At 42.5% G+C, this 13,251-nt stretch overlaps 1 protein-coding gene across 1 annotated transcript; it reads left to right on the plus strand.

Annotated features, from left to right (window-relative positions):
• Positions 1-6,918: 6,918 nt before the first annotated feature.
• LOC103917699 (C-X-C motif chemokine 5-like) lies at positions 6,919-10,639 on the plus strand. The gene is made up of 4 exons (XM_009324883.1): positions 6,919-6,996; positions 9,013-9,139; positions 9,292-9,375; positions 10,038-10,639. The coding sequence occupies exons 1-4, from the start codon at positions 6,939-6,941 to the stop codon at positions 10,060-10,062; spliced, it is 294 nt and encodes a 97-aa protein (XP_009323158.1). The 5' UTR covers positions 6,919-6,938; the 3' UTR covers positions 10,063-10,639.
• The last annotated feature ends 2,612 nt before the right edge of the window (positions 10,640-13,251 follow it).

The following is a 13,251-nucleotide window of genomic DNA, read 5'->3' on the forward strand; positions in this document are numbered from 1 at the left end:
CTGCGCCGTGCCCGAGGTCATGTAAGTGCCCGGCCCCGGTCCTCGCCCCGGCCCCGGCCTCGGCCCCGGCCCCGGCCTCACCCCCCTCCTCGCCCCGCAGAGCCACGACGAAGCAGGGACAGACGGTCTGCCTGAGCCCCTCCGCACCCTGGGTCAAGCTCATCGTCACCAGGATCCTCAACAGGTACCTGCCGGGGGCCGGGGCAGCTCTTGCTTTCTGTACGGGGATGGGGACGTGCGCCGCACAGCAGCCAACGCTGCCGCAAGCCCTTTCGGAGGTCAAGCTTAGCTTTTGGCTGGGTTCGAAACCAGTGTGGGTGTCACACGAATAACAAGCCACATTCTGCCATTAATTTCTATGGGGAAATCTGCTTAGTTATGCCACAAACTTGCCCAAGAAGTGGCTTCTTTGTTGGGAAGAGAAAACCCTGCGGGTCAGGTGGAGTATCTGCAGCAAATGCCTGATTAAATGCAAATCCAACCACAGTACCAGGCCAGTGTGGTCCACCATCACCATCAGGCATCTTTTCCAGAAGATGCATCTCCTGTGGGACTTATTATTTGGGGCATGCAAGAAGACTTAAGGAAAGATTTCCTTACTAGCTTTATAATTTGAATTCTGCCTGTTGCAGTTCACCTAACCAGCTCTGAGGGAAGAAACATCTCCAAATGAAGCTATCTGTGTTTGCCAGAAGATAGCAGTAAACGGATGCTGGAAGAAGATAATAGCCCGGACTCATTAGTTTTCATGAGTTTGTAGACAACCTGTTAGATGTTCAATTTCTCTAGGACTCTCCCCTCCCCTCATATTTATTATTGCCTATTCCCACATATGTATTTATTGACTGAGCTAAAGTGATTCAATCCGTTTGATAAGACAGCATAGGCTTTGCTAGGCGCGTCTCGGCGACTTTGCTGCAGTTCTCACAATTTGAGTAGCCCCACCTTTGTGCAAGCTCCTTCTCTCCAAATACTATTTGCCAACAAGTTCTTATAAATACCATTAATACCTGAAAACAAGATGGGTCCGTCGTGGAGACCATTGTGCAAATGTCCACAGATAGTGTGATATACAGAGGTTTGAACGGGTGGTGCTGATGACAGTGGGTAATCCTTCCGTTAGGAATAAGAAGATCACTAAGTTTGAGTGCGGTCTGGCACTTAGCATTTTAGTGCCTGTTCAGGATTACACGGGAATAAAAACTGGTTGAAGCGAGCGCAGCACTGTGCTGCCACGCTCAATCTGCTGCCTGAATGAGCCTTGGGCTCAGAATATTTTGCTAAATCTTTTTTCCCCACTGTAACTTACTAGCATTTACTGCAGAATGCCTAGGATATTTTTGCACAGGATACCGCGCAATGAAATTACAGAAAGCCTGCTCCCGAAGTCTCACTCTGTTCAATACTTAAAACAGTTTAAGAACTTCCATGAAATTGTGGGGTTTCATGCCAAGATTGTTTTGGTTTCTAACAAGATAACGTTGGGGTTGGTTGGTTGGTTTGTTTTTAAATGAGTTTACATTTAATTATTTGGTATTTATACACAAGATGTAAAGGAACAGTAAATGTTCTGAAGAGGCTTAGGTATTTTATGTCTACTTGTATGACATACTGTATGACATACTGTCATTATTTATATATAATAAGTAATGTTCCTTATTCTGCTTTGGAAAAATGTATTTATGTGAAAAGGTGGATTTATCATGAAATGATAATGTAATGAAATGCGATGCAATAAAAATATTTTCTTGTTGAAAAATATACTGGGTTTTTTTTGTGAATTCCATGTTAAGATGGACCTGTGTACCTGCATCAGTTTGGCTAGCTGGGAAGCAGGGAAGCAGTAACCTCTGTGCGTGCGCAGGGGTTCCCGGGCACACATGCGGTCCAGCTCTCTCCGAAGTGTCAGGGACACTCTGTACTGAGCAAATGTGCTTTTAGATTCAGAGGCACATTATTTAAACCCTTCCCTCGGAGCTGCCGATGTGAAGAGAGATAAACCCCAGGATGGATGTATTGAATCCAAGTAAGCCCCCGCGATCCGCAGGAACATGTATTCTGGTTTAACTTAAAGAGGGGCTGTGTTTAAAGTTAAACATGTTTTGCTGGGTGAGAAGGAGCAAGTGTTGGCTGCGGTAAGAAACCGTGACAGTCTACAACAGTAAATTTGTTTCCAGAAAAACAAATTGTTCGGGTCCCAGCTGTAGCAAGGAGCCCTGACACCTTTTAAAGCAAAGAATCTCCACCTCTGGATTCTTTTTTAGTGCACGTTTCTAGTGCAAACAAGATCTTCAATTACTAGGTACATAGTACTTACTAGTGACAGAAAAATCAATTGCTGTTTGCTCATGAAATTCAATAGAACCTTATCTGAAGGTATAACCATAGCCTGGCCTTGTTGACACAACTAGGAGTCATACAGTGTTCGCCTGTGACACCTGAAGAAAGCTGGCTCATCCTCATAACACAGTCTAGCTTTTCTTTGAGAGAAATCATTGGAAAGCAAATTCATATGAACAAGGATTGTCTTTGTTCCTTATTTCTTCCTCTTTACCTAGCAAGTAACTGGACATTACTTTTCCGAGTTGTGGACGTAGAGAAAAATCTTACTGAATTTTGAAAACTTCTTGATGTATGAAATAGCTTTTCTCTCTGTAATGCCAGAATTTTGAAGTCCAATATTTAGGCCGTTGTGGTTAGGAGAAAGTTACATCACTCAGAAAAGGAGATTTTTTTTATTTTTTTTTTTTAGTGATACCATCTTCCTACTGTTCCTCTTGAAGGGAAAAAGTCTTACTATATTAAAACCCTTTCCAGGGAAAATAATCTATTTTGCCTGACTTATCCATCAGATGAGTGCAGAAATTCAGAGTCGCAAAGGGCTAAAAAGATGTCCTGCATCTGAGAAAAACAATGAATCCAATTACGCAACTTTGCAAACATTAAAGAGAGAAGAAATTAGGGGAGAGTGTCAGCTGAACAAAGCTACATGCCAAAAAGCAACGGAGAATGGGAGGGGTTACTTACATATATGTATATAATTAAATTTTTAAAAAGTCTATCAAAGGGCAGATTTTACAGTATGACAACTGTATATATATATCTCTACACACGCACACATCTGCTTAGATCAACTGCATATTATGAAATCACAAAATGACTCAAATTATAGATATTCTATACCCAACTTGGCTGTTCCACTGGGTCATAATGTGAACTACCTAGAAGCTGAAGGTATTTAATGACTAGTGTTACTGGTTCAGTCATATGGTGAAATCTGGCTGTAAGGAAAACCAGCAGCTTCCAAATGACTGTGATACTATTTGTCAGAAAAAAATATTCAGAGTTTTCCCCCATAGTCCACATTGCTAAGGGAGGTGGAGTGATTATTTACTGTCTTCCTCGAGAACATTTTCCTTCTCAAACTTTATGCTAATAGACTGTTTCTTCTTTGCATTTTTCAACATTTTGCCCTCTTTTAGACTATATTTCCCTTTTTATTAGCGAGAAAAAGAGAAACTTTGCTCTTTTTCCTCTCCGTGGGAGTTCTGTTTCACATGGATTTAGGTCCCTGTGCCATTTGGCAGCTAAGCCAGAGGTCCCCCTTGTAGTTATCCTGACTGAGATTCACCTGTGCATTGCGGAGTCGGTGATCCACCTAACTCAGTTAACCGGAGCAGGCCCAGGCCCGTGCTGTGCTGCACTGCACATATAGCTTGACCTTCAGACCTGTGCTGTACTGCATATATCCCTCGGCTGCAGGATAAATTTAGCTAGCTCATTGTAACGGAGAGGTCTGCAGGGAGCTCCCACTCAATGCTGGTCAGTAGAAAGAATAAATAGAGTTGTTGCTTTTTCAGAAAAGCCTCAAAAAAGCTTGAATGACTCTCAGTGGGGTAACCTTTCCGCAGTCAGGATCTGCACAGAAAGCTGTGCCCTGACTGGAGGGAGCCCTGTTCGGTACCACAGAACCTAGGGTTACCAGCATCTGAAGGGACGGAAGACTATCTTTACTACCCTCTTCTTCCATATAGTGATAGCTCTAATAAATGGCATTTTAGGCAATACTTGACAGAGAAAAACAAGAGCCTGACTGCCTTTTTTCCTGGCATTCTAATGGACTAGCACCTCCTGGTTCAAAACACCCTTCAGGAATTCAAGGAGGTCATTTTCAAACCCAGGCATACGCAACACGTCTGGCTACCAAAGCTCTGTGACTGGACCTACGCTAGCCAACTCACTTCTTCCACACAGGTGATGTCAGCTCTACTGCAGACACACAGAAAAACAGTGTCACCTGTTACACCACCATACAATGAGACCTCACTGCTCTAGGCAGTTTCTGATGAGGCTTATCCAGACGTTGAAGCAAGTCTACTGGATTTCCCACTTCTCCAAGCAGAGCAAAAAGTTCCCAAAAAGGAAGCACAATGACAAATGACCTCAACCCTCTTCTGTCTCACCTCTAGTCACACCGTGTTGGGCTGCAGAACCGGAGTTGCACTTGGCTTCTCCTTCCCTCCTACTTCTACCATTCAGCTCTTTTTCAATCATCCCAACTCCACCACAGAAATGGATGCCTCTTTCCAAGACTGGACCAATGCAGTTCACATTTCCAGTGGACCTCATTATTATGCTGAAACCACAAGTCTACCCTCCTGACCATCCCATTGATGCCGTTTGTCACTATATGCGTAGAGCCCAACCTTGTTGGTTTTGCAGAGGTTTTTCCTGTTCATTGTGGAATTCCACGGGATACTCCTCTGTTGGTCTCAGGGCAAAAGTCCCTTGCCAGTCCCAGAATTTATGCCTTGCCTTGCACCCTAGTTGTTCTCCTTTAAGGACAAGCTTGAGATTATAAATTTTCAGGTGGTGGTAACAAGCCCATTGGGCTGCGGATACGCGACCAGGAGGTGCAGGTTCCTCCACTGATTACAAAAATGCAAGTATTACAGTGTCACAGAGGTGTTCAGACACAGCAGAGCAGCCTTGCAGTTGACACCTGCTGAGAATGCAAAAATACGTGCCTCCACATTATTTATAAAGGACTGAAGTCAAACTCTATGCAAATTAATATATGGCCCAAAGCTGAAAGGTTATTTTGCAGGAAATGTTAGCAACTTCTCAGAAAGGCGTATCTACAGATACACATAAAACAATTCTTTTATCCCGGTCCTTGCAGTAACCAATGATACTTTTCTACTGTGAACTGTTCACTTCGCAAAAACCCTAAAGTTTTCCATTGTTTTATGAAATAACCTCAGTTGTGAAAATAATCTTAGAACTGTAGTGGCAAGCTTTACTGTTTTTGAAAGCAAATGCTTTTCTAAATACACGCTTTAGAAAAAACATTCTTACTTGTACTTTTGAGTTAATAATCCAAAATATTGTAATTAGGTACTTCTTAACATTTTTACCTATTCTTTCAGTCATTTTCTAAAAATACCAACACATTTTGGTCATTTCATGAAATGACCAATTTCACAATATGCAAATACACACACAAAACCACAAATATCTGTTCATTTTGTGAGCTACCACTCACTTGCATAACAACACAAAACAGTTCTGTATCGTCGACTGGATAGAACTGAGTGCCTCAGTTTCAGGAATCCTTTCTGAATACAATATTTTAGGTATAGCAAAATCATCAGCAATTCATTACAAGAGAAGGCAGGGCTGGACTGGAATCAAAAGCAGCGTGCGTGTCTGGTCATAGGCCGGGAGACAGCGACCAGCGGTGTGGCAAATGCATGCATTTTTTTAGTATAGATCTGAATTTTCCTCTCGGGAGAGACACCTAGAAAGAATCGGGAAGAAGAGATCTGAAAAAAGAGATGTATTCAATAGGGTTAAATGCAAGAGCATAGTAAGAGGCAGCCTCTTTGTGCTTGCAAATCTGAAGGGACTTGCAAGAAGGAATTAAATTGTCCTTGACTGAGGACAGAGTAAAACCCAAGAGGGCTAAGGGCGTAGAAGGGAGCATGAGGAGATGGTGGCTGTTCCCAGTGTTTCCACAGCTGGGTTTTTTTTCCGTGTGTGGTGTTGCACAAGTAACTCAAATCCTCATTAAACAAAATCGTGAACCACACATTATTAGTTCCCTTTTAAAGGAATGGGAGCTGGAATGACGAAGTTAAAGCATAGCTTTAAGTGCTTTCTAAAACACCACGTAATATTCAGAGGTGTTGAAAACTCAAACCTTCTTAAAATCTTTTTTTTTTTTATTACTATTATATGGTATGAATAAATGCAAGAGGTCAGGAGCTCTTTTCTGGACATCAGAGCATGTGGCATGGCGTGTCTCGTCCATACAGCTGAAGTCTCTTTTCCTACAGACAAGTGTGTCCTCAGCTACAGGAAGAGTCCCTGGCCCTTTCTGGCCCATGAATTTGCTGGGTGTTATATGGGATAGTGGATAAATACATGTAACAAATTCGTAAAGATCGTTGTCTTAATGCGATAATGCTCTGACTTCCTCATCCTATCCAAATAACACAATCACCTAGATTTTTGCCAATGTTCTATTATGAAGTTGATTCTGTCTTGTATTTCAGCACTGAGAGAAAATTAAGCAAGTACTGAGCTATAAATGATGACAACCGATGAAGCTTAATACCTCTCTCACTCCGTTAACCAGCATGTTATTCTCTCTTAGTGTTCTACTGTTTTCTTGGAATTAAGAGGGAATCACAGCAAGCAGAGTGGCTCCAACTTACTACTCAGTTTCAGGTGTGTTATCTCAAGCTGTTTCATCTCAGATTTTCCCACCACTTGTTCTGGCTGTGGCAAAAGCACGAGCGAGAGTAATTCCATCTGTATGTACATGTGCATGAGAAGCAAATCCTGGAATATAACCATGTCAGCAGTCCCATGAGGGTCTGAAGACACAGCGGAGTGTGTTTTCAGTTCACCATAAGAAGGCACAGAGAGCAGTCATGGATAGCAAGACTGTAATCTCCCTCCTGATTCTCTCTTTTATGGGCCACTTTCCTGGTAAGAAAATTCAATTTATTTTCCTTTGTATTACAATTCTTCTGCAATATGGTTTAGTTAAACAGAATGTTTTCAAGGTGTGTAGGACTTCCATACACTGTCTTTGAAGTAGCAGGTCAAGAAAAACATATTCATGGACCGTCAGAGTGGGCTTATTTCTTGTCTCCTATTACTCTTCTGCTAGTGGAGATTCACCGACATTGGTGAACTTGTCCCTTAAATATTCTGAGAAAAATGAGGTTACAACCAGGGCCTCAGAAGTGATAGCCTGCAATAACTGTGTGGCATATTGCATTGCTATCACTTTTCATGCTGCTTTTATGATAACAGGCTCTGAGATGAAAGCTTGGAATATTCAACTTAGTTTGAATCAATCTATTTCTAATCAACAGCCAACTGTAAAAGCTCTTTCCTGAGAAGCATGAGGGGAAAAAAAAACAAACTCTGCTGGGAAAATCCAGGAAGTATTTTATGGGTAGAAAGTATGCCAAGTTTAGGGGTCTGGAATGCTTCCAAGCCTCAGCACCATGTAGATGCTTGCTCCTACTGCGTCCTGGCTTCACTTTGGGAAGACAGACATCTGCAGTCTCTCCTGAACCAGAACAGAGCTGGATGTGGCCAACCTCCAGGCTGGGCAACTGGCTAACAGGATGCCTGTATTATTATACACACCTGCAGTGAAGCCCTGGCACAGCCTGTGGGAATCTCATTTTCTTCTCTTGAGCCTGCAGATGGGATGTTGCTGCTCTGCTGCAATGCTCTGTGCTTCGCAATGCCTGACTTGCAAGCACGTTTGTTTCTGCTGTCTGTCAGGTAGGTAGGGAGGTGTCGGTCAGCCAGAAGCAGCACCGGCAGATGCAGCTGGGCAGAAGATAAGTGAAGAAGGGAAATAGGTGGATGATCATATCAAGGTACAAGAACTAGCACAGGGTGAGGTAAAGGGGTTTGCTGTTTGGTCTTGAGGGATGTCAAGACTACCCACAGTAAGAGAGGACTGATGAATTGACTGGGATTTGGGCTCCTGCAGCCCTACGCATCTCAGTAAGAGTGTCCACGTGCCCCACATTCATTTATCTGAAGCTTGTCTTTGCTTCTTGTTGATACTGCCCTCAAAGTACTGAATGTCCTCTTTCAAATATATTCCACAGTTCAACTGTCAGGAATTTCAAGCTGAAGATGAGGCTTGCCTTAGTAGGAAAATCGGACAAATGTGAGAGTTGCGATTGTGCATTTTAACCTGTGATACCTAACTTGAAATCAGGAAGATACCCCAGTGTCTGCAGTGGGTGGAGCTGGGAAAGGCCTGGGCTTCACGGTTTGTGATCTTGGATAACTTCCACCACCTCTCTGGTGCTCTGTGCTCAATCCCTAAAGCTGGGATAACATTTTTTTTTGCTTCACTAGGGCAACGTGGCTCTGGAAAGACCGTCAGGTAACAGCAAATTCAGTCCATGGACTTGGGTGTTGTACAATGTGTGGTGTAATTTAATCAAACTCCATCCCAAAGCTTGTTGGGTTTCTTGCTCCTAGTACTTACCCAGAGTTGCTTCAAAACACACCTTTCCTAGCATCTTGATTAAGCTCCTAAGCTGAATGTTTTCGTGGCTTTTTCACACCACACACCAGTGTAGAATTTTAGCCCGAACAGGTTTCACCTCCAGGCTACTCAAGGGGAGTAGCCATCTGCGTCTTCAGCTAGCTTTTTCTTCCTCTCATAAGATAGGAGCCCCACACTCCCAGTAGCCTTTAGTTGCACTTGATGGTGTGGGAAGCCGAAATAATTGTAGTGATAATGGGAACTTATAAATTGTTACCTGTACAAAGTCTGCAGATCTCAAATGCCCTTGCTGCCCACTGTCTTGCTCAGTGAAGGTATTACCTTAAACCCATGAATAGCAGTCCATTTGTACCTTGAGGCATGAACTTTTTATCCCTTCTGCTTTCTCTAATTAAGATTTTCATTGTTAGTTTGGTTCAGCTGCAGACATTATAAGCTTCCCTCTCCTTTCCTCACAGAGATGATGCTGGCAGCGGAGCTGCGGTGTCACTGCATCCAGACTGTCACAGGATTAATGTTGCCAAAGCACCTGGCCAACGTAGAAATCATTCCTAAGGGCCCACACTGCAACGCTGTGGAAATCATGTAAGTAAAGTCGGCAGGCGAGAGAAGTTACAGCTTATGAATGCTGAAGACTTGGCAGCCCTTAAGGTTATAATCCTCAGCCTTGTCTGCATCCTCCTCTGACCTCCTCAGGTGCCAATATTAACTAAAGTGAAATGTTCATTCCACTGCAGAGCAACACTGAAGAACAGCCAGCAAATCTGTTTAGATCCCCAGGCCAAGTGGTTGAAGATGATAATTAACAGGATTCTACACAGGTAACTGCCAGGATTAGCTAGTAACTGGAATTATTTCGCCAAAGGGCATGTTTTCTCCATATAAACAACAACGTGTGTGCAATCTTCAGCACTCTTCCACTGAGACCCATTTGAGTAGTGCAGGGCTAGGAATACGAGAGGACTAGATTTAGTTGATCTTTGGACAAGGCAGAAACAAGGCCTACCTGACATATCTCAGTAATTTAAAACAAACTGTTACGTGTCATACTTTTCAAACAAGTATATTGATCCAGGGTACCTCAGGGCTGTGTTCAGCTCCACATTGCCAATGGCGATGTTTGGGCTTTCTGGAGGAACAGTCTTGGAAGCAACGGAAGTGTTGTTTAGCACTGCCCTGCGCCAACTGGTCTGCCCGAGAGACAAGATGATCATTAGGACAAGCTTCTCGTGTGCTTGTGGGTGGGTGCATCTCCTCGGAGATAAATTACACACGATAGCTACCTGGGCAAACTTATTCTAGAATAGTTTCAAGTGATTTCCTCCTAGTGCAAATGAAACAAACATTCAGCTAAAAAGAAACAAAAAAGAAAATAATTCTTTTATTTGCCACTAAAAGTGACTTTGTTTTTGTCTGGTTTCGGTGTTTGTAAATTAATCTCACTGTTTTGTGCCTGCTATTCATTACAATATCTGTATTACAGTTCATCCAAGAAACAGCGTCAGTGAAGGAAACAGAGGCATCTCTGCGAGCAAAAGAAAGCTGCATAGAAATGCCATTAGCCTTTAAATGTCTCTAGGGTCAGGGTATTCATAATTTCAGTCTAGTTTTTTCTATCCTCACTGCTTTCCATGCACAGACTGTTCATCTGCAAAAGGAAACTGCTGGGCTCAATAGGCTGTCACAGCACTAGCAGACTCTGGTACTTTATGGCAAAATCTTACACGGTGCTTAACTGCAGAGGCATTTAAAGCAGTATCCTAACCAAACCCTAGCCTGGCATTGGTCAGCTGGAAACACCTGCACAGGTTTAGCAACACCACGGATTCAGCATTCACTGAACTGGTAGTTACACCAAATCATCTCTAAGCTTCCTTCTGAAGGACTACGAAGTACAGTTTTGTCTAGTTTAAGAGGGCTGTAGTTTTCAAAGTAAAGAAATATTAACCAAAGGAGAGTCTTACTGAAAGAAAAATAAAAATTTAAAAAAGAAAAGAAAGGGAAAAAGGAATTTCTTGATATCAATAAAAACCTTGCTTAGAGGCAATATGGGCAATGAATGAAGCAAATGCTGTAAGATTTCAGTGTTTAAAAACTGGTATTTTGGTGTTATGCATATTAAATATACCTCTAACCTTAAAACAGCGGAGTCATAGTAATTCTGTTTTTGTCACCATGCTATCAATGTCACAAGGACTCTTCCATAAAAAGGTTTTTAGAAGCCATCAATTCAACTTTTCATAAATGAAGAAAATGTGTGTGAAATCTCTCTAATGTTTTCAAACATGCTCAGAGTTTTGCTACCTGCAAACCATTGTTAGGGTTTATTCATAGTGCACCGGGGGCTGAAAAGTAAATAAACATTTACCATAAGGACAAGAAGACTGTACGCAATATTCTGAATTGCTATGTCTGTTTTTACAAGAAAATAAACTAGATTTTAAATTTATTTTCAGTAATGACAGTTTTGCTAAAATAAGTTTCCTTTTCCCATTAAATAACATATTTGAGTACTATCTTGTTTTCAAGATTAAAAGCGCCCGTTCCCCACCTGAACACAGGTGCATTTTTGGTTCTTATGTGTGCAAGAGATCATGACATCATCATTGAATTCTAACACTGTAGGTCTCCAAACACGTGAGAGATGATGTCTCAACTGTGTAGCATGAGAGGCTATTTAAGGACTACCTGACTACTTAACAAATGAAAGAACAAACGAAACGAAACGAAACCAAACCAAACCAGATTTGCTATTAAGACCTTACACTTACAGATAACTGAAAAAGTTTCTGCAAGAAGAATTTTCTTCCAAATATATTGAAAAAGATGCTCATCTAGTCAATTAATTGGAAACAAAACTGTTGATCTTTTTATCAGTGTTTGGATTGAAAGAATATTTCTTTCAGTTTTAATTGAAATAAGGTAGCTTTTTTGATCAGTTTACTTTGCCAAGAGCACACTCATACCAAGTTGGTACCGGGAGCACATACGCACATTACAGTAGGATTTGAGAATGAAAAATGTCTCATAAATGCAGTTTTGCTCTCTATGCTAAACCCAAAATTGCTATCTCAGATTCAAATTTTTGTCTCTGCAGACAGCCAGTGGCTGCACTGACACAGAGGATTAATACAACGTAAATATGATGCAGAGAAACAGCAAATGAATCTCCTTCCAAGCCTCTAGGAAACAAGAATACACGTGCTAGCCAAATGTCACTGCCCCTCTCCGGGGCATCATCTTAAACAGATTTAAGGTTCCTGCCCTCACATCTGCCATGCAAAAATTCTTGCAGAAACATTACTCCTCAAACACTTAAAAAGTTCTTCTAACTTCCAATCTACCTTTGCCCAGAACTAATTCAACTCTCTCGATGTTTTTCCACTGCGTCCCTCTGCATAAATAGGTCTTTCCTTCCTTCCCCAATAATCTCTGTAAAAAGCCCCTATAGTCCTTTTCGACAGCATAAACCCTTTCTTTCTTTGCAGACTATATATACTTCACTCTTCTAATCACCCTCATAGTTGTTCTCTTCTTTGATTCAAGCTAATCTTTCTCAAACATAAATAATAATCTTTCAGGTGAAATATTGATCTTGTCACAAAATGATGATACCTAATTTCAAAACCATGGATTGTTACGGTTGCTTGCTGGCAGTTTAATTGCACTGTAGACAGTCGTCCAGACAGAAGAGTGGATTTCTGCAGAGGCAGTCTTGATGGCCCTTTTATCATCAGGCAGGTATCATATTACAAATGAGAAAAGGCAGAAGCCAAACCACCCTAATAGTTTTGAAGTATCCAAGTTTCAAAGGACACGGGAGGTGATCTGGCTAACTATGGGAGGAGGGGAGAAGGAGCAACAGGACATCTGTACAGTAGAACAAGATAAAGTTCAGAGGAAAACAACAAAGATAATAAGAGTTATAGGGAAAGTCTGCTGGTTTTGGCTGGGACAGAGTTAATTTTCTTCCTAGTAGCTAGTATGGGGCTGTGTTTTGGATTGGTGCTGGAAACAGCATTGTAACACAGGGATGTTTTCGTTACTGCTGAGCAGTGCTCACACAGAGTCGAGGCCTTCTCTGCCTCTCGCACCACCCCACCAGCGAGCGGGCTGGGGGGGCACAAGAAGCTGGGAGGGGACACGGCCGGGACAGCTGACCCCAGCTGGCCCAAGGCATCTCCCACACCATATGACGCCACGCTCAGCATATAAAGCTGGGGGAAGAAGAAGGAGGGGGGGACGTTCGGAGCGATGGCGTTTGTCTTCCCCAGTAACCGTTACGCGTGAGGGAGCCCCGCTTTCCTGGAGATGGCCGAACACCTGCCTGCCCATGGGAAGGAGCGAATGAATTCCTGGTTTTGCTTCGCTTGCGTGCGCCACTTCTGCTTTGCCTGTTAAACTGTCTTTATCTCAACCCACAAGTCTTCTCACTTTTGCCCTTCCGATTCTCTCCCCCATCCCAGCGGGGCAGGGGAGGAGTGAGCGAGCGGCTGTGTGGGGCTTAGTTGCCGGCTGGGGTTAAACCACGACCGAAACAAGTAAGCAGAATAGGTCTTTTTAGCCTGGAAAAGAGATGACGGAGTGAACATGACAAAATTCTGTAATGCTGTAAATGGCATGGTTAAGGATAACAAGGAATGGTCGATCACCAATTCCAATCTAAAAGAAAAACAGGGCGAAAAATGAAGGTAGCA

The sequence above is a fragment of the Pygoscelis adeliae genome, unplaced genomic scaffold (assembly GCF_000699105.1).
Source record: "Pygoscelis adeliae isolate BGI_AS28 unplaced genomic scaffold, ASM69910v1 Scaffold316, whole genome shotgun sequence".
NCBI classification, from domain to species: Eukaryota; Metazoa; Chordata; class Aves; order Sphenisciformes; family Spheniscidae; genus Pygoscelis; species Pygoscelis adeliae.